At 37.4% G+C, this 22,778-nt stretch overlaps 1 protein-coding gene across 3 annotated transcripts; it reads right to left on the bottom strand.

Moving 5' to 3' along the window:
* Positions 1–206: 206 nt before the first annotated feature.
* On the bottom strand, positions 207–15,180 carry WASHC3 (WASH complex subunit 3). 3 transcript variants are annotated; one of them, XR_006182127.1, is made up of 8 exons: positions 15,078–15,180; positions 13,989–14,087; positions 11,697–11,762; positions 11,031–11,159; positions 10,075–10,185; positions 5,230–5,294; positions 3,074–3,273; positions 1,880–1,962 (listed from the first exon to the last, which is right to left on the bottom strand). XR_006182127.1 is itself a non-coding variant. In XM_042890426.1 (7 exons), the coding sequence occupies exons 1-7, from the start codon at positions 15,126–15,128 to the stop codon at positions 1,878–1,880; spliced, it is 606 nt and encodes a 201-aa protein (XP_042746360.1). In that variant the 5' UTR covers positions 15,129–15,180; the 3' UTR covers positions 207–1,877. The 3 variants fall into 3 exon arrangements, 2 of the variants coding, with proteins under 2 accessions (XP_042746360.1, XP_042746361.1); XM_042890426.1 differs by lacking the exon at positions 3,074–3,273 and having other exon boundaries at positions 207–1,962; XM_042890427.1 differs by lacking the exon at positions 3,074–3,273 and having other exon boundaries at positions 207–1,962; positions 10,075–10,182.
* Between the last annotated feature and the right edge of the window lie 7,598 nt (positions 15,181–22,778).

Below are 22,778 nucleotides of genomic sequence, written 5' to 3'. Positions count from 1 at the left end.
TCAGGTTCAGTTTTCCTCTAGTCAGAGTGCTAACATAGCTTAGGTAATACTCCAAACTGCTACTCTCAAAACTCCCTCCTTCAGCTAGCAGATTGTCACAACTTCAGTATAGCTGATTATAAAGAAACATGAATTAAAGAGACTTCAGAAGAATTTTCCCAATTTTGTTTAAAACACAAAGGAGTAAAATGGCACTGCAACATTGGTTTACAAAACATCGCTTTTATTATACAGATCACTTAAATAAGCTTTCAAATATAGATTTCAAAAAGTTTTTAGTATGTTTCTAAAGTAACATTATAACATTTACTTCTGAAATATTTATTGCTAATATGTTAACATTTCTCAAGTTTTGCCAAGTGTTAGCTATTGAATATTTCTGTTTGTGTTCAATAACAATTAACTCATCATTGAAATGCCACTTCCAGACACTTTCTAGTGCCTATATACCTTCCTCCAAGGGATTCAGATTATATTCTGATTTACACGTTATGAAGAGCTTGAATACATCTGCTTGACTCAAATGGGAGCCATGCTTAAGTTACAGGAAAAAAAGATCAGCTACCCTATTGAAGTGACATAAATAACTAAGAGAGGAGATAGTGACTCAGCCATTAAGGCTAACAAATTTACACACTCAGAGATTCAGTTTTAGTATTTTCTTGGTCTTGGGAAGAATGTGAAATACCAAAAAGTGATTGATTGCCTGGTCACACTATTCTGGTATAATCACAATAGTCTGGGGAATTCAAATAGATTTTGAAGAATTTAATGTGGAACAAATTATATTAAAGAAGATTCTTTAATGAAATGTCATTTTTGACTCACACAACAGATTAACTACTTTGGAGGGAAGTCTTCAGGGCCAGCCTGGCTCCAAATTGATTTCTTCATATTGTTACCCAATGCATCCTCAAAAGATAGCAAGGTAGTTTCACCATTACATAAACTGAATTTTGACTACTGAAAATATCAGCCTGGCCACTATCGTGGAGGTGATTTTTTTATCCTATGTGAACTGCACAGCAACAACTCCTTTCCAACAAGCCAAAAAGTGCTCATAAAATGTTTTTTATTGACCCATGTGAGAGTAAAAAGTGAGAATCTGGTATTCTGTTAACAATGTCCCAGTCACATGCTTTTCTTAGTGAACTAAAAAAAACACCTTGCAGTATCTGTAGTTTCCTTCACCACTGTAACCTGAATTTGATAAATAATTACACTGAAGAGCAGGAATTTATTTAACAACTTTGTATAACCTCTAGCATGAAATCAAATAGCAGTATATACTTTAAGAATAGGTATTTTAAATGTGTAGTCTAGGCTCTTTCAAAACAGAATATCACTGATATGCAAACACCGCAAGATAGGTGGCTTCAGTGTAATTCTTGTCATACCACTTCAAAAATACAGCATATTTGACAGGAATAATAAAAAAAAAAAGGCAGTTCGTAAGTTTAAAAATAAATTTTGATAAGTTACTTTAACTGAATGCTGTGGGACAGAAGGCAACTTAGGTTAGAAGTCTTATACAGAAACCCAGGAATGAACAGAATGCAGTCTTACAGACCTGGAGGTTTAAAGAAACAAAATTTCTGAGGTTTTTTTTTAGGTAACTCCAGAAGAATCAGAAAGAATCTGAACTAACAAAGGATAAACATCACAAGGATATTGCAATCAATTTTCATGATGGAAAGGTTCAGGTCAAACACGTTGCCTGCCCAGACTTCTTGGGAGAGAACGCAGAAGATCTCAGTGCTAAGAAAAGCTGTCAGATAAATCATGTCACCCACGTGATGCACACAAAATCATTATTTGCAAAAGCTCCAAACACATTAGCACTTATCAGAGGTTTCCAAAGGCTAAAATTGGTCTTTTTAGTCACTAAAGGAAGATTCACTATCAGAACTGTCTTCTGCATTCCCATCATCTCCCCAAGCAGGCACAGGGGCATCTGGAGTCCTGCAGGCAAGAAGAAGTGTTTAATGTTGTAAATCCTAGAAGGTAGCTGAGTAACTCAGTAGGCCATGCCTTTTACCAAATTTACATGCAATTTATATCCACAGCACTTAACATTGTTAGCTTTACAAATGCACACCTTAACGGCGTTGCTTCACCCAGAACTGAAAGATCAATACTAGAAACTGTAACTCACTGGACATTAAAATTCTGTAGATATCACTTTGAATGCACACCTTCAAGACTATTGGAAATTACGACAGTTCACTACGAAGCAGCAAACACTTGAAGAGAGTTGAAAGCAGGCAATACTGATTAATTTTTTTTTTTTTTTTAATCAGAGGTTATAGGGCTGAAAGGAACATGCTGTACACCATTAAGCAGTGTAAATAGTACATGAAAAAAAAATAAGACAGGAAATGAACAATATTGTATCCAACTAAAACTGCAGGGATAATTTAGAGAAGCAAAGAAGAATTACTCAGAGTGGAATTTGGCTAGAACACTGGGTTAAATTTGACATGCAAGAGCAGCCATGGGATTTTTATTGACTATAAATGATCAGACTTCTAGTATTTAGTTTTGAGAAGAATATTTAAGATGGACCTCAACATCGTGTCAAAACATTTGCTTGGAGAAATCTACTGGGAACGGAGGACAGAGTAGCAAGTCATCTACAGAACAACCACCACTACTGACCACAGATGCTGGTTCTCCTTTGAGACTCTCTTTTATGTAATGAGTTTGACAATACAAGCAAGACTGCCCCTGCTAAATTCAGAAACCAGAGTACAAAGTACACGTGCAGCTATACTTGGCAAAGGGCAAAGAATCATCTTTACAGAAAATAGCTTCTTATAGTTAAATGCTCTTTTTGATAACACATAAAATTTAATAAGTAAGGTAATAATTGCACTCTTTTTTCCTGTTGTTATTTGTCTTCGGGTTACCACTCTGTGTCATGCCAGAGTATTTCTTACCCAACTTCAATTGTTTATTTTAATGTCTCTGTTGGAAATCCCTAAGGTACACTAACAGTGTTTATAAGCATTCTGGGACAAAAGTAAGAAGTGCATAAAAGAACGTAAGAGCCTTCTCCCACCCCCCTGCACACCTCCAAAATAAATTAAGAAAGGGTTTTCTTTCTCATGCAAATACCACTTCACAATATTATTCCTTGTTGCCACGGTAATGACAAAACAGAAGAGCTGTGCAAAGACATGTGATCTGGAGAGAGCAGTGCAAAAACTCTCCTTTAGTTAGGAGAAGATCGCAATGAATTCCTTTACTTCAGGAGAAGCAGGACAAAATCTCCTGGGATTGTAGACAGGCAAGAGAAAAAGGATAAGAAACAAAAGTTAAAAATTAGATAAACTAGCTTAATAAAATAGGCAGTTTTCAAAAAAAGCTTGTGGAAAGCTGAGAAAGGAGTGATAACAGAAGTAGAGGTAAAACATCCAAAGGAAGAGACCATAAACATCTCATTATTAGTCAGCTGCCCTGAGGCCACAGAAAAAACACACAGTCACCAACAGGCAGCTGGGACAGTCTGTAGCAAGTGACTCAGCATACAGCAATATGTAAATGTTCCTAAATTTCAGTGGGACTGAGCTAACAGGCCTGAGCCACCTCAAGGCCCATGAAATGTTGCGCGAATGGCAAGATATATATAAAAAAAGTCTGTATGATACTGGGACAAGAAAGCAAGAAGATTAAAAAAAAGAAAGTTTGCCATGGTTTCTCAAGATACACTTGAAAAAAAAATAAATCTCAGTAATACTGCTTATTTACACACACACACAGAGGAAACGTTAGTCACCTTGCCAAAAATAATTAGCTTTCTTTAACTAGGCAGATAGGCAGTAAAATTTTCAAATTGGTAACAACTTAAAGACAATCTGCCTGAACGTCAGTGTTTCAAAGAATCCTTGAAGATGGACTGAGACCAAACCCCAGTCATATTCTGTGAGCCTCAAATAATGGTAATAAATCTCTGTCTTAACTCCATCTTAAATCAGGAAATCCAAAAGCAGATACTTAAAAACACAGCTGATTATTTTTCTTTTTTCTTTTTCTCCATTTGCAATAAAAAATCCATCAAAGTATGAGCAAATAGCATTTACACAAAAGTATGTACTAGGAATACAGAGTAAGAAACAGAACAGATTTAACAAACATACAGTAAACACACGTTTGATAATCCTTTCTCAGACCTATATAAATTCTTACTTGCATTTTTATTTCTTGTTTGATCAGTAAAAATATCAAATTTTTACTGAGAGGAATAACTACTTCAGGCTTACTCAGACACCAGGAAGCAGCTGGGAGATAAAATGACTCAACATATGACAGTAACTCAGTTTCCCAGTATTTTCATTTTAGTAAACATACTGTAATAAGGCTCCACCAAAAGGAAAAGAGGACTTGATATCATCATACATCAGCAGTTTCTGCAGAGGATGCAAGTATTTCAAATGGTTTGGTGGCTCCAGGATAAGAACAAAACTTACTGTTTATTATTTCATCACTCTCAGTTTAATACATTTTGTGAAACAGTGCAATGAAACTAAGCTACATTTGAAAATGTAAGATTCTAAAATCTGTACTTTAGATAAATCAGTACTGCAAATGATTATCTGTTCTCTGCAGTTGTTACGTTAGGTTGGCTCAATCCAGTTACAACACTGAAATGCTGACTTCAGCTTACTCTATTTATGCTGAGCATGTACACTGTATCAGTACACTCTACTGAGGGAATCTGATAATAAGCCTATTACTTCTCATATACATAAAGCAAAATAAAATAGAGCTTGTTTTTATTACTCTTCAACGATGACATCTGGCTACCAAAGAGTTGGAAGAAAATTTCTGGGATATATCTCATACTGAAAACAGTACAGACAGAATGGCAACTGATATACTATTTGATTCCCTATTGCTAGATGCACGTTGACAGATGTCACCTTGTCACTGCTATATCCTTTCAATTGAACCTGTGATTAGCTTGGAAGAAGTGGTCCCACTTCCTCTCAAGTTTGGTAGGTAATGTTCTGCAACTTTCTGTTCGGTAGGGTGCAATATATGTCCACCTACATTCCAAGCTCGGCGTTTCTTGGGCTATGCCTTGGACTAGACAATATTGAAAAGGCATCTCTTACTTGAGATCACATCCTTCATCCTATGATGCCCTTCTCAGACCACCTTTTTTCAACAAATGGTTGCATTCCAGCCCTACTGAAAGTTACAATTTGGAAAGGAAACATTACTTACTCAAGAAGATCTGGATTTAGCCCCTCAGAAATCATTTTGTTTCGTATGGCCATAACAGGAACACCCTGTGTAGGAGGAGAAGTATAATATAAAACTACTGGACACAAATTAGTGAATTTCACAGCTTCTTCTGAACTCATTTTCAGAAAAAGATGCATAATCACATGATGAACAAGAACATGGATTGATAATCTCACTTGCCATCAGTATGAACCTAGAAGCAAGTAATGTCGGAGATCAAAGCCCTTTTTAATCCTTCTTATCTTTATGGCAAAATGTCTCAAAAAACTTGAGGAAATCAGCAACGGACAGATTGATTTGCAATTCATGCAGATAAACCCAGTATGATGAAGTTATATCTCTCAATGAGAATATGAAGAAAGCACAAAGTAGCACAAAGACAGCAGAGAGCAGCTGTGCTGGAAAGACAAGAGAACTCAAGACATGCAAGGTACAACTTCAGTGGTAAAAGCATCCCCTATTGCTCTGGAAAGGTTTCTCATGGTACTGCCAAAAACTGGAAAAGTCTTTGTAAAGTATGCAGGAAAAAGGCAAACTGGACTTGAGAAGAGAATGACAATTTAAAAGCGAATCCTCTGAATACAAGTGCTTGTGAAGTCAGGGTTGAATCTTCAATGATGTGCAGACAGATTACAGCCAGCTAAGAAAAAATTCTTTTTACTTTAAGTCCTTCCACAGCTTCTACACTTTGTTTTATTCAGCCTCTCATCTTAGATCACATGCTGAAGAACACTTTGACCCACACAGTCTTACAAAATGCATTCCAACAAACTGTTCCTGTGCTTCCACTAGAGTTGCTCAAAGAAAATGTGCTGCTTTGCCATCTCCTGTTGCAAATGAACAGAAACACCACCTGAACCACAGCATACCAATGCAGGGGGGGGTGGTGGTGGGGAAGATAATTGAATCTCTAATCCCAAGGGACAATAATACTAGCGCTCTAGGAAAGGCAGGAGAAGCCTAGAAAACTAAATGAACAGTACTGCAGGATTCTTTTGGAACAGGGCAAATAACTTTTGTCTAAAGTAAATAAAATAGTGATAAAATAATGAACAGTAATGACTGATGTTCCAGAGAAGAACACAGTACTAGTGACAACTGCAGTAGCTAACCTGGCAAAGTGTGAGCTAAGCCAGTTGCATATAGTTAGCGGTCTACTAGGACTAGACAAAAATCTGACTCAAACAGTTGTGAGGCATTAGATTATGATACATAATTTCTCAGTAAATAACATTTCATGCACATGACAAAGGGGAAACAGTTGAGTATTTTATGACTGTTTAATGCATAGGGTCCTTCATCAGCACCAAATTGTTTTCGTATCGGTTCAAGCCAACTGAAAACAAGGCACTCCTATTTGCTCTCAATGAAAGGAAGCTTAGTACATGAACTGATAACAGTGGAGCGGAAACCGTTATATTGTTGTGCTCTCACTTGGAGAAGTGTTTTACTCCAAAACTGTATGCATCAACATATGCAAGAATCATTTTAAAACACAGAATCTATTATCTGATAAAGATTTTTCTTTTTAAATCAGTATGCCAACCGCTAGATTCATAAACTAACAAGTTTGCTTTGTAGCTAATGGAAGACACTTAAGGTCACAGCTACTGGATAAGTCTCTTCAATACTTGCAGACTCGTAACTCAGAGACTTTGTAGAACGCATTGCTTCAACAGTTGTTAACAGAAATAGATTTTGCACCAATTATAAAATAGAGGAATTCATGCAATACTAACTAGCTCTCTCACTGTTGTAGCATCAGAAACACTGTGATCATTCATGTACTAGCATAAGGTAACTCATTACTTTTAAGACTGTTCTTGTGAGAATTCACAGCCATCTTAACTTCTTAAACACCTTTTAGGTATTTTCTGCTTATAAACAGAAACTTTATGTTCCTCAAGTACCATTTTTTCCCTATTGGTAAATTCTGCCCTATTAAGTTTTTTTAACATTTGTAGTCCCAGTCCAAATAAAAAATAAATTTAATCGGAAAGACAATACATCTGAAGACTAGAAAAAAAGATTTCAATACCTTCATGTATCAGATTTACCAAACTTATCATAAGTTTAATCAAAATTCCCCTGAATGCTGTACACCTTTTTCATCAAGGGAGAACAAATAAGTTTATATCTATAATTGTTTATAATACAATTAGGGTACTACAAATACTGTATCCTTCATATTTTCTTAAGTTTAAACTGGAAAATCAGAGTCTAATAGTGCTGCATATTATTAAAATAAAACAATTATTTTAAATCTAAACATTAACTATAAACTATGATTACACTGAGCATACAAGTCAACTTAAACGGCAGGTGTATTTTTTTAACACAAGCCAACACTGAAGTCCCATCCCTGTCTCTGTCCACTTAAAGTTTGACATAGTCTAAATTCAGCACACTGTACCCCAGCCTATATCCAGGCTCGCCCTGTGGCTTAAGAAGTGTGCAGACCCTGGAGAACCTACAATGCAAGTGGCAATCTCATTGTAAAAGAGGTTTTGGTCCTCCTCAGTTCAGAAAGAGGTTAAATATCATTACTGCTGGCAACTACTTAGGATCAGTGTAGCAATCAAATTTCACTTTTATTTGAGTTCTTCAAAGCAAGAATCAATGTATGTTAGGCCAATCAGTATCTTGGCCTCTACACAGTCACATCTGGTGTTTAGAATCCACCAGAAGTACATTTACTTTAAACATACCATGTATCTGAAGCCCTGCAGTACTCCTCTCACTCTGTCAGTACAAGAATTCTGAACATTTACTGTAGCAAACATGATACTCTTTTTGTAATGTTTGCTTGAATACTGCTGCTTTGTATTTAAGAAAAAAAAAAAGAATTTTTGTTCAACGGCACTCCATCAAAATGAGTTCCACAGAACAGCTATCCTCAGCGTAAAAGAAATATCACTTTCAGTGCTAATTCTCCAATACTAGAAATATTGTGGGCCATAAATAAGTGATCAGTTCAAATAAATCTTCACCTAGAAACTTAATTTCAGCAAATAAGTGACACTAACTGAACTACTTGACTGGGCGAGAAGACTAGGTTGGCAAATAGAAAAACACACATTAATATGTAGCATGTTAGCTTGACTTTCCTACCACACTGTTTACAACTGGCAGAAGAGTCATCAGGAACTGCCAGTACAAAGGATAAATGTGGAAAGTGAGATCTTACTCCTCCAGCAGTCACCAAAAAAAAAAAAAGTCAAAGTAATTAGACCATCCAGCACTTTCACATCCACTTTGAAATCTGGCATCAAATCAATACACTAACAAAGTATTCCGCCCTTTGCTACTATCCCACCGCTTGGCTTTCCACATGATTTGTAATAAGCCAATTTGTGATTCAAATGAAAACTAAGCTCTGGAACATCACCCAAAGAGCTAAGCTCACCAACTGTAATAATTGCTCCGAAGAGGGAAAAAAAACATGCAGTTAGTTTTCACATAAGCAACATTTTACTATAATGTGAGTTAGTAATGTTTTCCAGGATTATCATATATATTTTAGAGAAAAATTTCCAATGATTGCTGGAAAATAAAGACAGATCTTTTTTCTTTGTTTCCAATGCTGTTTTTAGTTCTGTGGATGTGAAAAAAGAGCTCTTAAAAAAAAAAAAAAAAAAAAAAAGTCACATAGAATCTCCTACCAGTGTTTTCACTCCTTCATTTTCATGAATGTAAGTATTGAGATTATATTCACTTTCTGTTTATCTATAGAAAAAAAGATAGATGAAGAGGGAAACTAAACGTGCATCATGAATAGCAGGGAACTGAAGTGGAAGTAATTAGTTAAACAATTCTTCTACCTCTACTTTGAGCCCTATGGGAATAATAAACTCTCCTGCTCTAGAGAATACTGGCAAAGCTTTGTTTTGTACCCTGCAGCAAATAAAAGCTGCAAGCATGTCTGTGTGCAGGGAATGACATCAATTCTGCCAGAGTAACGACGCTTCCAGTGCAATCTTCTATAACTCCAAGTAGTATCACTCTGCTTTTACACATCTTCGTACCCTCAGTTCACAACTATATTGGCAGAATTTTGTAGAAAGAACTCACCTGAGGCTGTCTGCAGGAATACATTACATCAAACCATTTCTTAGAGAAAACATGCTGCAAGCATGCAGATGGCTTTAAAAGTAATGCCTCCTATTTATTTCCATGAAATCAATAAGTACAAAGAACACAATTTATTGTGTATTATTTTTATTGAGCAAATTCTCAGCTACAAAACACCATTTTTCCACACCGTTAGCCGTGCATTTTTATTTTTTTTTTAAACCAGAAATGAACAAGAGTCTGCATGCTGTGCTCATAAAAATTCATAAGACTGTCCAGAATGTGACTTGTCCTTCACATCATTGTTACATCTATTGATGTAACCACTCACTGCCTCACTGTGCTCACATTCACTGTTTGGTCTCCATACATTTAGCTAGTGTTGATAAATGTAACTGGGTACCATTTTTCCACATAGAGGAATTCAGTTACATATCTTTGCTACATATACACTCTTGTATCAGACACCATTTTGTTAGGCTGCCCCTCTGCTGCCATCTGTTGCACAACAAAATGTAACAATGTTGATGGGAAGGTTCTAACTCTACTGCCATAACACCAACATGTGCTTGTGACACTGTGGGACAACACTATAAAACAGGAGGCATTACCTTCAGACCAATCCTTGCATGTTAATGCTACTCTAGCTTAAAGATTATTGACACAATGTATGCCTTCCACATTCACTTACAGTTGTGTGTGAAGTTTCACCTAAAAATGACTACCCAAAGAATGATATGACAGCTGACTTACCACTTGTACCATTTTGAGATATCTGGCATATCTTGGGTCTTTGGCCACAGTTCTCATATTTTCTGTTACTATCTCTGTTTTCTGTAGTGCTTCTTCATGTTTATTGTTCTGCTGTATACAAGGAAGATAAGACTTCAGTGGTTAGGCTAGGTACACAGATCAGAAGCACTGAGAGACTTCAATCCAAGAAGTTTGAACCTGAAGAGTAAAGTACAACTCCTCTTACATCATGATTTTTCTGATCTATACTCACAGAATCATAGAATCGCAGGGATTGGAAGGGACCTTAAGAGATCATTGAATCCAACCCCCAGATACTTCTGGCAATAATTTACTGTACAACACATGGAAAAAAAATTCAACAGTCCAATACCACAAGACATCCATGCAGCCTAAAGCAACCATCAACTGTATTTAATAAATAAAACAGAACTAATTTAAACACGTTCTTTATATGAAAGATTTTGCTAAGATCATATTTATTATGTTTATACTGTAGCTCTCTCCCCAAGTGGTCAATGCATTCTGCCCTCACTTTAATAACCTCTATTAAAAAAGTGTGCTAGAAACTTGAAGTTGACCTAGAAGCTCACATTCTAAAACAAGAGAAAAGAACTGGAATTATGTGAGATGAGCTGCTCCTTTCATTCATGACCTTTCCAATCTCTGATGTAATTCATGTTTATATTTCAGTGTGACTGACCAAAGAGGATGAAATCATTTACTATTTGATTTGAGTTAGTTCTAGTTATTTAATCCACATATTTATGAAAGGGTATGGCCTTGTTTTAGAAGCTGCTTGTTTAGTTTCATTAATGAAAAATGTAACTTTAGATCTTTACAGCTGGTGTGACTGCCCTCTTTAAGTAGACTTCTTCCATTTGCTTCAATTGAGATTAGAAATTTGATATGGAGAAGTATATTCCTTCAATACACTATTTATCTTCATTACTTACTCCAGACTGAGGTGACACAGCTGCCTGTTGATCCGTAGTAGCTGGTGCCATGGGACTACTTGTAACATTATTCAGATTTGCACTGGACACTTCAAATTTGACATCCTCTAAGCCAGGAATAGAGGATAACTGATTGGACAAAACATGATCAAAATAAGCAGTGAGCATATTCTAAGTCTATACATAGAAGAAAGTCTGCATGTCACTTACTAACTATTTCACAGGTGAGTTTCACATTAACATAGCTGTAATATTTTATCACTAGTTTTGGCATTCCAATTGCCTCTCTTTCCACACTCCTTCACCCTCTGCCCCCCTCCCCTCCCCGAAAAAAAATAAAAGAAAAAAAGAAAGAAAAAAGGGACTTCCCTGTTCAGGTGGTTTCTATAAGAAAATCCCAAAATGCTCAGTTGAAGCCTTTACTGGTTACACTGAGCTGCAGGGCAAGAAAGGTTTCAACACCTTCCCAGCATTTTGCTACTGCCAACAGAAATTGCTTCTGTCATTAACAAAAGAATTGTTTAAAGTTTTGGCTATTTTTTTTTTTCTTGCAGCTAATTAAATGATAATTCATGACTACTGGTTATATCCTTACGTCACCTTATCTAAAGAACATACATCAGACACATCTGTCACTGCTCAAAGTTAGTCTGTACACATACAAACCTTTGCATCCAATATATTGAGTGTTGTTTCAATTTGCTGGATACGGAGAGAGAGTGCTGACAATTTCTAGAATAGAAAACAATTAAGATTTGAAAACACTCTCCTGGGCCACTAATATACATAACAGCGTTAACATCTAGTTAAATAAAATCTCTTTTGGTTTCAACTTTCAAAAGACAGTAGAGTATAGATGAGATGAATGTACACGAAATAAATGAAGCAACGCCATCACCCCTTTTTAGTACAGTAGCTACAGTGGTTCAAATTGTAACTAATTTTACTACATATTATTTGACATACAGAAATGAAGACAGATTATGTACAAATGGCAGCCAAAGTAAGCAGGGCACTTTGGGCAACCAAATGACAGACTAATGGCAGACACACTGTACGCTCACAGTTGACCAAAATAACTTCCTTCAAAGCTTTTTCCAAATGTGAAGGAAGAAAAGATGTGATGTGCGCATATGCAACTGAACACATACAAACAGAAATATCTGATAAAGACTATAGCAGGTGAATGGAAGTCTTAGACAGTCACAGTGAATCTGGACTAACCAGAAGGTTTATATTTTCCAAGTATACCTCAATAAAATTTTGATATATTTTTCTTACAAACAACTTAAGTTTTTCTAAATTACTCTATAAGCACAGTCACTCTGTTAACTAATCATTACCATACTACACCAGACCTGTCCAAGTGAAATTGGCTTAGCACGCAGGCTGGCAGATATGTACCACTCTGACAGCTCTCTGGCACATGGGCAAGATTCTGCCTGGCTCTTAAGCAGAGCTTTAACACCCTAAGAAAATGGCAGTTCTGCCAATACGCTGAAAAAGTAAAAAGGGAGTGACAAAAGTTAGTCTTTCTGGATAGTACGCTGACTTGTTTACAGACGGCTCTTTGTTCACAAAGAGAAATCAGCTGCCTTGGAAGGATCTATACACTCTGCAAGCAGTGGACAAAAGGGGAAGAAAGATGCACAAAAGATAGTTCTAAAGACATATCAGCTTGACAAGAATTCAGAATTAGGCTGGTGGCAGCCTGAATTCTGAATTTCCTGACTTCTGCTGATTTACACTGGGACCATTTACATTAAAAACACTTCTGTACTTCATAAATGCAAAATCTTTTCAAGTTTGTAGAGTAACTACTAAGTCTGTTCAGCAACAACACATTTAGGTTAACTAATAACTGCTTTATTAATCAGACTTCATAGTGTTGCTCCATGCTCAAGATGGCTTTATGTATATACACCTTGATTTCTGCAGTGCCTTATATAATAAGTAATATTGAGATCACATGAAAATCCAGTTCTGGATTTACAGCTGATAACATCACTGGGCAGTGACAATATCCCATATACCAAGTCAAGAAAATCCAGAATTTTTGATTTTTTTTTTCTTTTTTTTTAATTTTGAAACCTATATGTTAATATAGTAGTCAAAATTTATATTTGCCAAGAGTCTGGCTGTAACCTTTACTAATACAAGAATTTCTCAGGTTACACTGCTTACTCTGGATCTGACAATTGCTGATAGCTAGGGCTGTATAGTGGCTTTTGTTGAATAACCTAGTACACAGCTACAAAAAGCCCCACAAATGACAGAAAGTTAAGCTTACAGCCACATCAGAAAACATCAATTCTACAACTGAAGAAGCATTCCTTTCCTGTCCTGTGGAGAATTTTAGTCCTAGTAAAATTCCAATGACATTAAATTTGAGACAAAAACTTACTACTGATTTTTAAGAACTTTTTTTTGCCTTCACAAATCATAAACATCAACTGCTTCATGTTCCAGAGTAATCACTTGCCAAAAACATCCCTTTTTCACATCAAAAATTGTCTGCCTCCAGAGATATTTGTATACCATGCTTTTAAAGTAAAGGCAGAGAAATCTGAAAGCAAGTTTTGATGCAGTGCTCTGTGACACAGACGAGGGGAACAGAGAATGTCAAAATGGTGTCAGCACCAACAGAGCAGCCTCTTTCCAAAATGAGACTATATTCACAGTAGAAGGATCTAAGAAAGAGAATCAAAGTTCAAAAGCTATGCCAAATATGAAAGTTCAATGAAATAAGGTTAAGCGAGGCATAATCAGCAGTGGATATATTGGAGGAAAAAAAAAATCTGTCTTAGTAATGCATTAAAGATGAGCAGAAAGACTGATGAACAGACTAGATTCTAAAGCTACTGTTACAAATGCAGCAAAAATAGTGATGTGAATGGTCCTCATTTCTAGGAATCTTTCTCATGGAATAAAGTGAGGGATGAAAAATAGCAAACATACCTCTTCACAAACAGTAGAAAAGCGGTTCAGAAACTGCACTGTGTGAACAACAAATTGGTTTAGAAACGCTACAGTTCTTTTCTGCTGAATAGCAGGAACCTGCAGTAAACAATACGAGAAAATGAGACAATTTGTAGGTGTTAATCCTCACGTTTGGACTGAAACACGTATTATAAAATGCAAAAATTCAGGAAAAACATTTGGAGATCTGCCTTAAGCGTGTTTGCTATGGATGCATAAAATCTAAATTTACGTAACATATATGAGGATTGCTCCAGAAGTAATGCCCCCCATGTTATGATGCTGGCCAATGACATCAGAGGCGGATGTTGGTGGTATGGCAGCAGAGGCTGAAACCTTCCCACTGATATTCTGTTACATTTTGTGCGATGTTGTTTCCACGAGGAAAAAATGGCACCTGTTGATATTCGTGGAGGATTTCTGAACGTTTCTGGAGACCAAACAGAGGCTGTGAGCACAGTGAGGCTGTGGTGGTGTGTTTCAGCAGCACTGACAGCAACAGTGGGTCACCTCTGCTGGTGCAGATTGTTACAAGCACAGCATGCGGGGCTGTTACTCGCTACTGGTGAAAAGACAGAGCTAACGGTGGTGACTGCTGAAAAACTGTGCTTTGTAGCCGAGAATTTACCAAACAGCATTATTCTGCTCTTTGTTGTAGTTTCCATGGAAATTAAATAGGAGGCACTACTTTCAAAGCAACCTAAGTAAAAAATCCTTTTCCGCCACCAACATACTAAGAACTTGAAAAGTGGCAGGATGCATGGAAAAAACGGATAATATCCAAATGAAGGAATGTTATCTTATTTCAGAAGCTTTTAGATGGAATAGCGAACTCTCCTCAGAGTTAGCATTAAGAAATAAAACATCAAGAGGGCAAAGCTGAGCTGTTCCTTTTGACGCAGAAGGAGGAAAACAAATCCTCCACGTCAGATGCGCATGCTTTTCAAACGAAAAAGCAGAATATTATGTTTGCTAGAGAGAAACTTTCACAACCAAAAGCGCTGCACGTGAAGCAGCTCCGCTGAGGACGAGGGATGAAGCGCCAGGCGAGGCGAGGCGCAGCCGTACCTTAGTGAGGTCGATGCCGGAGCCCACGATGGGCAGCCCGTCCTCATCCATACCCGCGGACCGATAGACTGCCCGCACCCCGGAAGCCCCCCGCGTTCTCAGGCGTGCTCGGCCCGGAAACAAAACCCCCCTGCCCGCCCTCCAGGACTGGGCTGACCGGTCTGCACATGTGCGCTGCCCGCGCGGTGCACCATGGGAAGTGTAGTTCACGAGGGGGAGCAGGCGCGTCCCTTCCCGCTGCTCTCCAGCACCTCGGCCAGGCGCTGCTGAAGGGTTAACGTAACGCTTCACCCATTTCGGCTTAACCAGAGAATCATTAAGGACGGAAAAGGCTACTAAGATCACAGAATGAAATAAGAGAATTATAGAATGGTTTGGGTTAGAAGGGTTTAAGATGATGTTGGTCCAATCCCCCAGCTACAGGCAGGGACACCTCCCTCTAGACCAGGCTGCTCAAAGCCCCACCCAGCCTGGCCTTGAATGCTTCCACGGATGGAGCATCCACAGCCTCTCTGAGAAACCTGTTCCACTGTCTCACCACCCTCACAGTAAAGAATTTATTCCTGTTATCTAGTCTAAATCTGCCCTCTTCCAGTTTAAAGCCATTGAAGTCCTCCATGAAGACTATGTAACATGAAGCTGCTCCTTGTTCCCCATGCTCCGTGCAATAGTGTACAGGCATTTGATTTGGGCTCCCATTGAGGCTGATTTAGCAGTTGGAGTTCTCTAATCCTGCACCTTAAGGGCTGTCTTGCTTGTGATCCAACTCCAGGCCCAGGGCACCCATTACCATCATCAGCCTCTAAGTGGGATGCTTTGAGGATCACCTATCTCAGCAACCCTAGTTTAAGTCCTAGTTTAAAGATTAAACTGGAAACCTTGCTGCCAAAGATGGTCTTCCTCTTCTCTGAGAGATGAACCCCATCCTCTCCCAGAAGAGCAGATTACTCAAAACTAGTTCTATCACATAAATAGCCAAAGCCCTGTTCATGACACTGTTCCCTTAACTATTTATTGATTTTCTTAATTCTATCAGCCCTTTCCCTCCCCATTTCCCTAACCTGGAGGATTGATGAGATTACCTATGCTCTCAGCTCCTTGTAGACTCTCTTGATATTCTTCAGGTTGCTAACATCTATGTTACTGGGGCATCAGCAGGCTGAAGTCTGTAGGATGTACAAGGTCTGGCTGACTCTGTGTCACATACCTGATGCAGCCCCTGGCAAGCAGCAGACCTCTTGAGATAGCAGGTCAGAATGACAAATGGACGCCTCTGTACCCCTCAGAAAAGAATCACCCACCACAATCACCTGTCAATTTTTCTTAGTTGCTGTAGTTGATCTGCAACAGGTCTGGCTGCCTTATTCAGTACAGACAACGTACCTGTTACTGTTTCTCTTTCCTTCTCAGTCTGCAGAAAGTCAAAGTGGTTCCACAGAGGCACATCAGGCTTTGGGGCAGGCTGCTGCTTCTTGTTAATCCTTCTCATGGCTATTTGCCATTTCTCATCACTGTTGTCCTTCTCTCCAAATGGGTGTGCAAGTGGAGGAGTTTGGGACTGCTTGGCCCCAGACTGTAGATTCAATACAGGCTGCATGTGAAACCGGCTATTTCTGCCTCCCTGATAGTACGCAGCCTTTTGACAAACTCCTGTAGGTCAGTCAGTTGTCGCAGCTGACATGTATTACAAACTGTGAACAAAGACTGAGATTGTTACTTTACAGCACAGCTATGTCATGCTTGACTCAAACCGATGGTCCCTATAAAAGCTTCAGAAGGGGATCTGATCTCCTGGCACAGCCACCCACATCTACTATTCATGCTAATAACATTTTGAATATGCTACGTACAGTTAGAGAGTTATAAATGAAAGCTAAACAGAAAGTATATTTGACTCCATGTTGTTCAATATTAAATATTTAATTTCTGCATCAACAGGTCCTTTCTGGTTTAAGCCATCTGTTCTCTGGAACTCATATGCCAGACAACTGTTTGAGACCAAAGTTGTAAAAGAACAAGTCATGAAACAAGAGAACATGTTGTCTCTATTAAAAGTCAGAAATTGCCAATACATCATGCATCTAATCCCTAGGCTGATTAACTACAAATGACAGATGAGAAATTAGTTTTAAATCCCCAAAGACATGGCTCCAGACAGAGCATTAGGCCACACTTGCATTTGTAAGTAAACCTCAGCTTGAACACTATATGCAAACTGCATCTACTGGCAAATTCTATGAAAACCCTATGAGACTTAGTTATGTTAGCCAGGAATAATCAGTTCAGAAAAGAATCTATCCTTTGGAAAAGGGATGGGAACACCGAATTCCTAGTCTTCATATCAGGGGTAAGTTTTGGAGAATCTAGGCTAAGCAGCTAAAAGTCTTAGAATGATGGTATGTGCTACATTGGTAATCTTTCTTCCAATGGAACAAGAAGCAGCCCGACTCACTCAGTAAAGCTTCATTTTAATTCTAAGATTGTGTACTATGGGAAGGCAAGAAAAATCAGGGTGATATGGAGCCCTTGTTTATGGCAGTCAATTCAACTAGCATGTAGCAGAGGAAATTCTTGGTAAAAGTTCTTTCTGGCTACATCTGAATACTGCTAAATCTAATAAAAAGCTATCTAAATTTAGAGCAGTTAAGAATGTACCATAGTTGGAAGCTGTCAGAAGGAAGCTTCTCATGTGATGAAGAAACAAAATAACACTATTTACTTTAATACTCGGAAGATTATAACCCCAAACCGCCCTGCTAATTTTAAAATGTTAAAAAGAAAAATCAGTTTACTTCCAAATGATTTCATTTTGCCAAGCATTTTACAAACCCCACATTCAGAATCTGTGACAGCTAGAAAGCTGCAGATAGAGCACCTAGATTTGTTACTCCAAGCTTACATAAAATCCTAATTCATGTAGGAAACAGCTTTTCTTTTATTTCATGCTTTTTATTTCATCACTTTCTTTAAGTAACCTGCTGCCACACTCACAGCTTTGTTACCTTTTAGTAAAACATTACATAACAAAGTCTGCTCACCCATACTGTTTGAGTTGTTGAACAAACTGTATTTTCTATTATGTTGTGGGGTAAGGGCATGCAGTTGGCAACTTCTTAATCTCCCAAAGGCAGGGCAGGGGTTAGTCTGTAAAATTAAATAGGTTTAATTGACTTATAGGAATTGTGTGAATTATTTTTGGAGAAAGGAACTGCTGAACGATCCAAGAGAATGCTTCTACTTTAATTACTTTAAAAAATCCCTTAGTTATATGCAAGAAGCATTAATCTCATTTACCATAAAATGCCTGTAATGTTTTCAGGCAATGCTAGAGCAATTTAATAATGTAAATGCTTAGTTAAATTTTTAGAGACAAAGAGATTCAGATAAGTTGGACAAAAAAAATCTCACAAGAATATGATCTTCTGTGAACTTTCTGGTACTTCCTGCTTTTAATTTGGCAAAAAAAATACTGCATAGAAAAAACTGCAACACAGCACTTTTTTTTCCCAGCTGGAATTAGGAAGTGCAGGGTATGAAAAGTGAAAAACAGAGTACAGGAAAATGATCTTTTTTTTCTTTTTTTTTTTTTTTCTTTTTCTCTCAGAACCTCCTGGAAATGCTTTAATTGATCTGTTAAACCAAAACTATTAATACTTGAACCCTCAGTGGGAGTATTTATAAAAAGAAGTATCACAGAATCATAGAATTCTTAGAGTTGGAAGGGACCTTTAAAGGCCATCTAATCCAACTCTCTTGCAATGAACAGGGACACCACAGCTAGGTCAGGCTGCCCAGGGCCTGATCCAGCCTTGCCTTGAAAGTCTTCAGAGATGGGGCATCAACCACATATATGTAATTGAGCAATAATATCCTAATTTATGGATGTTAGTCAAACATGTACTTCGTATCAGTACCTATACTGGATGATAAATACCACATTAAGGAATAAATACTGCACAGTACATAACTGCTGGCAGTTCATACCCTATTTATGTATATGTACATGCATACACGTGCTTAAAGGTGGAGACATGAAAGAAAGATTAAAGACTGATTAACAGCTACTAAAATATACTTCAGTTGAACATTAGTACCGTGAGGATGTTAAGCCTAGAGATGCTGAGAATAACGTGCACAGCAAGCTGGAGTGCAAGTTAGCAGAGGATAACTTGTGAGTGTAAGCAAAAGCTGTGTGTACAGACCAAAACTTTGTCCTCATTAATGAAGATATTTTGTCACATGATTAGCATGCACTTGAAAGTAATGAGAACAGCAAAAGCTTCAAAGCACAGAAAGTGATTCGCGACATATATTTTTATACTACCCAAAATCAGAGCCTTTAGTCAATTGCAAAACAGAACTGCAGAGGCTGAAAAAACTGGCAAGTGCTACTGTACCTTATAGTGTTCATATGCATTTTATATGCTGATATACTGTTACAGGTCCCAGGACATAAAATTCTCTTAGAATCAGCATCGAACTCTAATAGCTATACAATTGAGAGGTAAGTTAAACAGATACAAAAAGTTGGTCCAAAAAAATTTCCAGACATGGTGTCACCTGATCCTCCATGGGGGCAATAGTTGTTTTTACTAAGGTGGTCCAATGAACAGCTGAAAAGGTCAAAGTGTAGATTAACATTTTTTTGATTTCCCATGGAGTCCTCTAAATCCATGCTTATAAATGGAATTCTGGCAGAACTTTCCATACAAAACTTGTATAGCCTCAGTGATTTTCCCCCAGCTGAAGCAATAGAAAAAAAAAAATAATCTATCTCAGTAATAATTTAGGTATGTCAGAATACGTACGCAGCAAGCCAAGAGAAGGGTCAGAGAATTACCAACCCCATGATTGTTAGGCAGACTGAGTAATGCAATCTCAGGTGTTATGTAGGTTCAATTTAAAAAACAAAACGAGAATTAAGTGATATATGGGTTACAATTCTCTGAAAGCAGCTCTTTAATTTTCAGTTTTCCTGGTACAATGCTATGGCATCAGAGATTTAATGATAAGAAAAGTCCTGAGCTTGACAACATCATTCTAGTTCTTGGTAAATAGTTTTAAGCAGTCCTGAAAACCCAGGATCTTGGCATCATAATTAGACCATAAAGAAATTTCTGCCTCTTGTCTCCTTGCAGTTTGAGCAGCTCCAAATAATAAACAAACAAAATACCTGACTCAAAGTGTACCTGTATATATCTAATGCAAACTGCCTTTGTTAATATGTACTGTGTACTGAGTATACTTTATATTAGGCATACCAAGATGCTATATTAAATTTTGCTCTGAAGGACAAAACAAAACAAAACAAAACAAAAAAAGCTGTTTCACTTTCACTACAGTAGCAGTATGGCCAAATTCCAAATTTTTCTTTCAGACCCACAAAAATTTTAGCTGTCTATGAGCCAACTACATCTCCTGTTTTTACTTTACTTTACCTTCCCTTTCACTTTCTGGTCAAAAGCTGGGGCTAAGAGCTAGATTAAGTGTTGTATCTTGAAACATCCTTCGCTTACTTTGCAAATTAAGCAAGCACCAGTCAAGATTGGACAGCCTTCCAAAACTAGGCTAACGGTAACAAAATTGTGTAAATTCTAGTCCAGCATTTTCTAGCATTTTGTGCATGGAGATTTCCTTTTGGTTACCTTTTTTTTTTTCTTTTTTTCCAGCCATTTGCTATTAATCCTCTACTGTCCAAAATAAAAAAGGGTAAATTTTTATGGCTGTTAGTCAGTGGAGCCCAAATGGAAAACTGTGCGTCTCTGGCAAAATGAACACAAAAGAGCTCTATATTCTATGGACTCCAGGGACTCAAGTCTTATAGTAGCATCAGCTACTTGCACTTTCCTAGAAAAGATCATCTGGATGGTGACAAAGGAGGGGATGAATCAGAGTGCTACTCACTGCGGGAAGTATATTAGATGCATTAAGTCCATTTGCTACATTACAAGGGAAAATGGTGAAAGTCCTTGTATCTCTAAAAATTCCATCTATATTCTGGTTGCATCATTTGAAGAATAACTAGATACAGATAGAAGGAAAAGCAGAAGATAAAAAGGGAGAGGATCTGGAGAAATGCTGTATTCTGGAACATGGCCAAAGGTGACTTGAGAAGGTAATACCAAAGGCATGATGATGCTACTCAGGAACATGCAGCTCTTAGGTCTAGTTCCATTTCCCTGACCTTCTCTCTCATGAACCATCACAATCCAAAGCCAACAGGCTCTGGCCAACTCCAACATTAAGACAAGCAATGAGATGCTCAGTGAAATGGAATAAACAAATGCAAAGCACTCAGTCTGATCCTGTATGACCAAAGAGTGTCCAAAGAGTACAGGTCAAATTCTTTGAGAACACTGCTATAAAATTTTCTTGGTTGCATGCTAAATAGCTACATGCTTCTCGGGTCCATTTCCACTTTTATTCACTTCTCAATGCTACTTTGCTTGTTCTAAACTTTTGGTGCTTTCTCACAAAGAACTAAGATACCCAAAATGGCTTTATAAGGTTATCTGAATACTTACTTTTATTAATGAATGTTTTGGTTGTATTGTGTGTGGTTGAGTGAATGACTTGGAAGAAAAGAAAGGGGCCAAAATGTTGCATGCAGCTGATTCTGACTGGACACCACAGTAACACCAAAATGTTTACCCATATTTAAATCTGTTGGATACCCTCAGACCAATTCTATCAGCTCCTCGTTTGTGGCATCCAAATGGTTTTTAAAATTTTTGGATTTTAAAATTTTCTTGCTTTCTGTTTAAGGATCATAAATATTGTTTTAATAACCACCTCTTTCAGAGAAAGCCTAGGAAAGTGAGCAATCTTTCAGATTTCACTATTTTGGACTACTCGATCCTTCTATCTACAGAAGCTGCTTAAATTCGAGACATGGAATAAAGTTCCACCAAATCAGCAGAAGTTAAGTCTGTTAGAATTGCAGGTTTTGTTTCGTTAGTAAGGATTAAAAAAAAAAAAATATTAAAAAGAGGTCTTTCAGATCATTTGGAATTGTCCAATTATATAACAGTGTGTGGAGACAGAGGTATTACCAACTACACAAATGAAGTTCTTGATGTATGTTAATTATTGGCTTATGCTTGTTTTGTAGCACACAGAAGAAGACAGCAATAACACATCTACCTTGTTTAGAAGATGGCAAACAAATTCAATTTAGAGTACATGTGACAACCCTAAAATGTTAAAAAGACCTTACCAATTATAACAGTATCAATTTAGTTACTGAATATTTTTTTCTAAAATACATTTTACACTGCTTAATATAAATCAGTAATTAGAGTATCTTGGAAAAGGTAGTAAATGGCTCTTAGTTTGCTGGCAACCCAAATAAATCTATAAACACATTTTTTGTAGAGTTCAATTTGATTTTTTATCTACAGGTATTAAAATTATTGTGATTACCCCATCAGCTTCTTCAGTGTGGTAACTTCTGTAATCAGCAAACACATTCACAGACAATATTTTATGACAGTACGTTACTGTATTTCTTTCTTAAAAGATAGCAGTGAATCAATCAGGAAAGTTAAGACAGAAACAGGTGTTCATGCTGTAGGCACTCTGTGAGAATCTCAAAGTATTTGTGCTGTGTTAACTGAGAGACAACTGAGATTGCTAGATACACAATCTCTTCAAATAAACAAATCAAAGTTACCATTAAAAAAACAAATGCCACACCAAACA

This window comes from Lagopus leucura, unplaced genomic scaffold, assembly GCF_019238085.1.
Source record: "Lagopus leucura isolate 7727_CA_CO unplaced genomic scaffold, USGS_WTPT01 Super-Scaffold_100159, whole genome shotgun sequence".
Taxonomy (NCBI): domain Eukaryota; kingdom Metazoa; phylum Chordata; class Aves; order Galliformes; family Phasianidae; genus Lagopus; species Lagopus leucura.
This window is presented reverse-complemented; position numbering and strand designations above follow the sequence as displayed.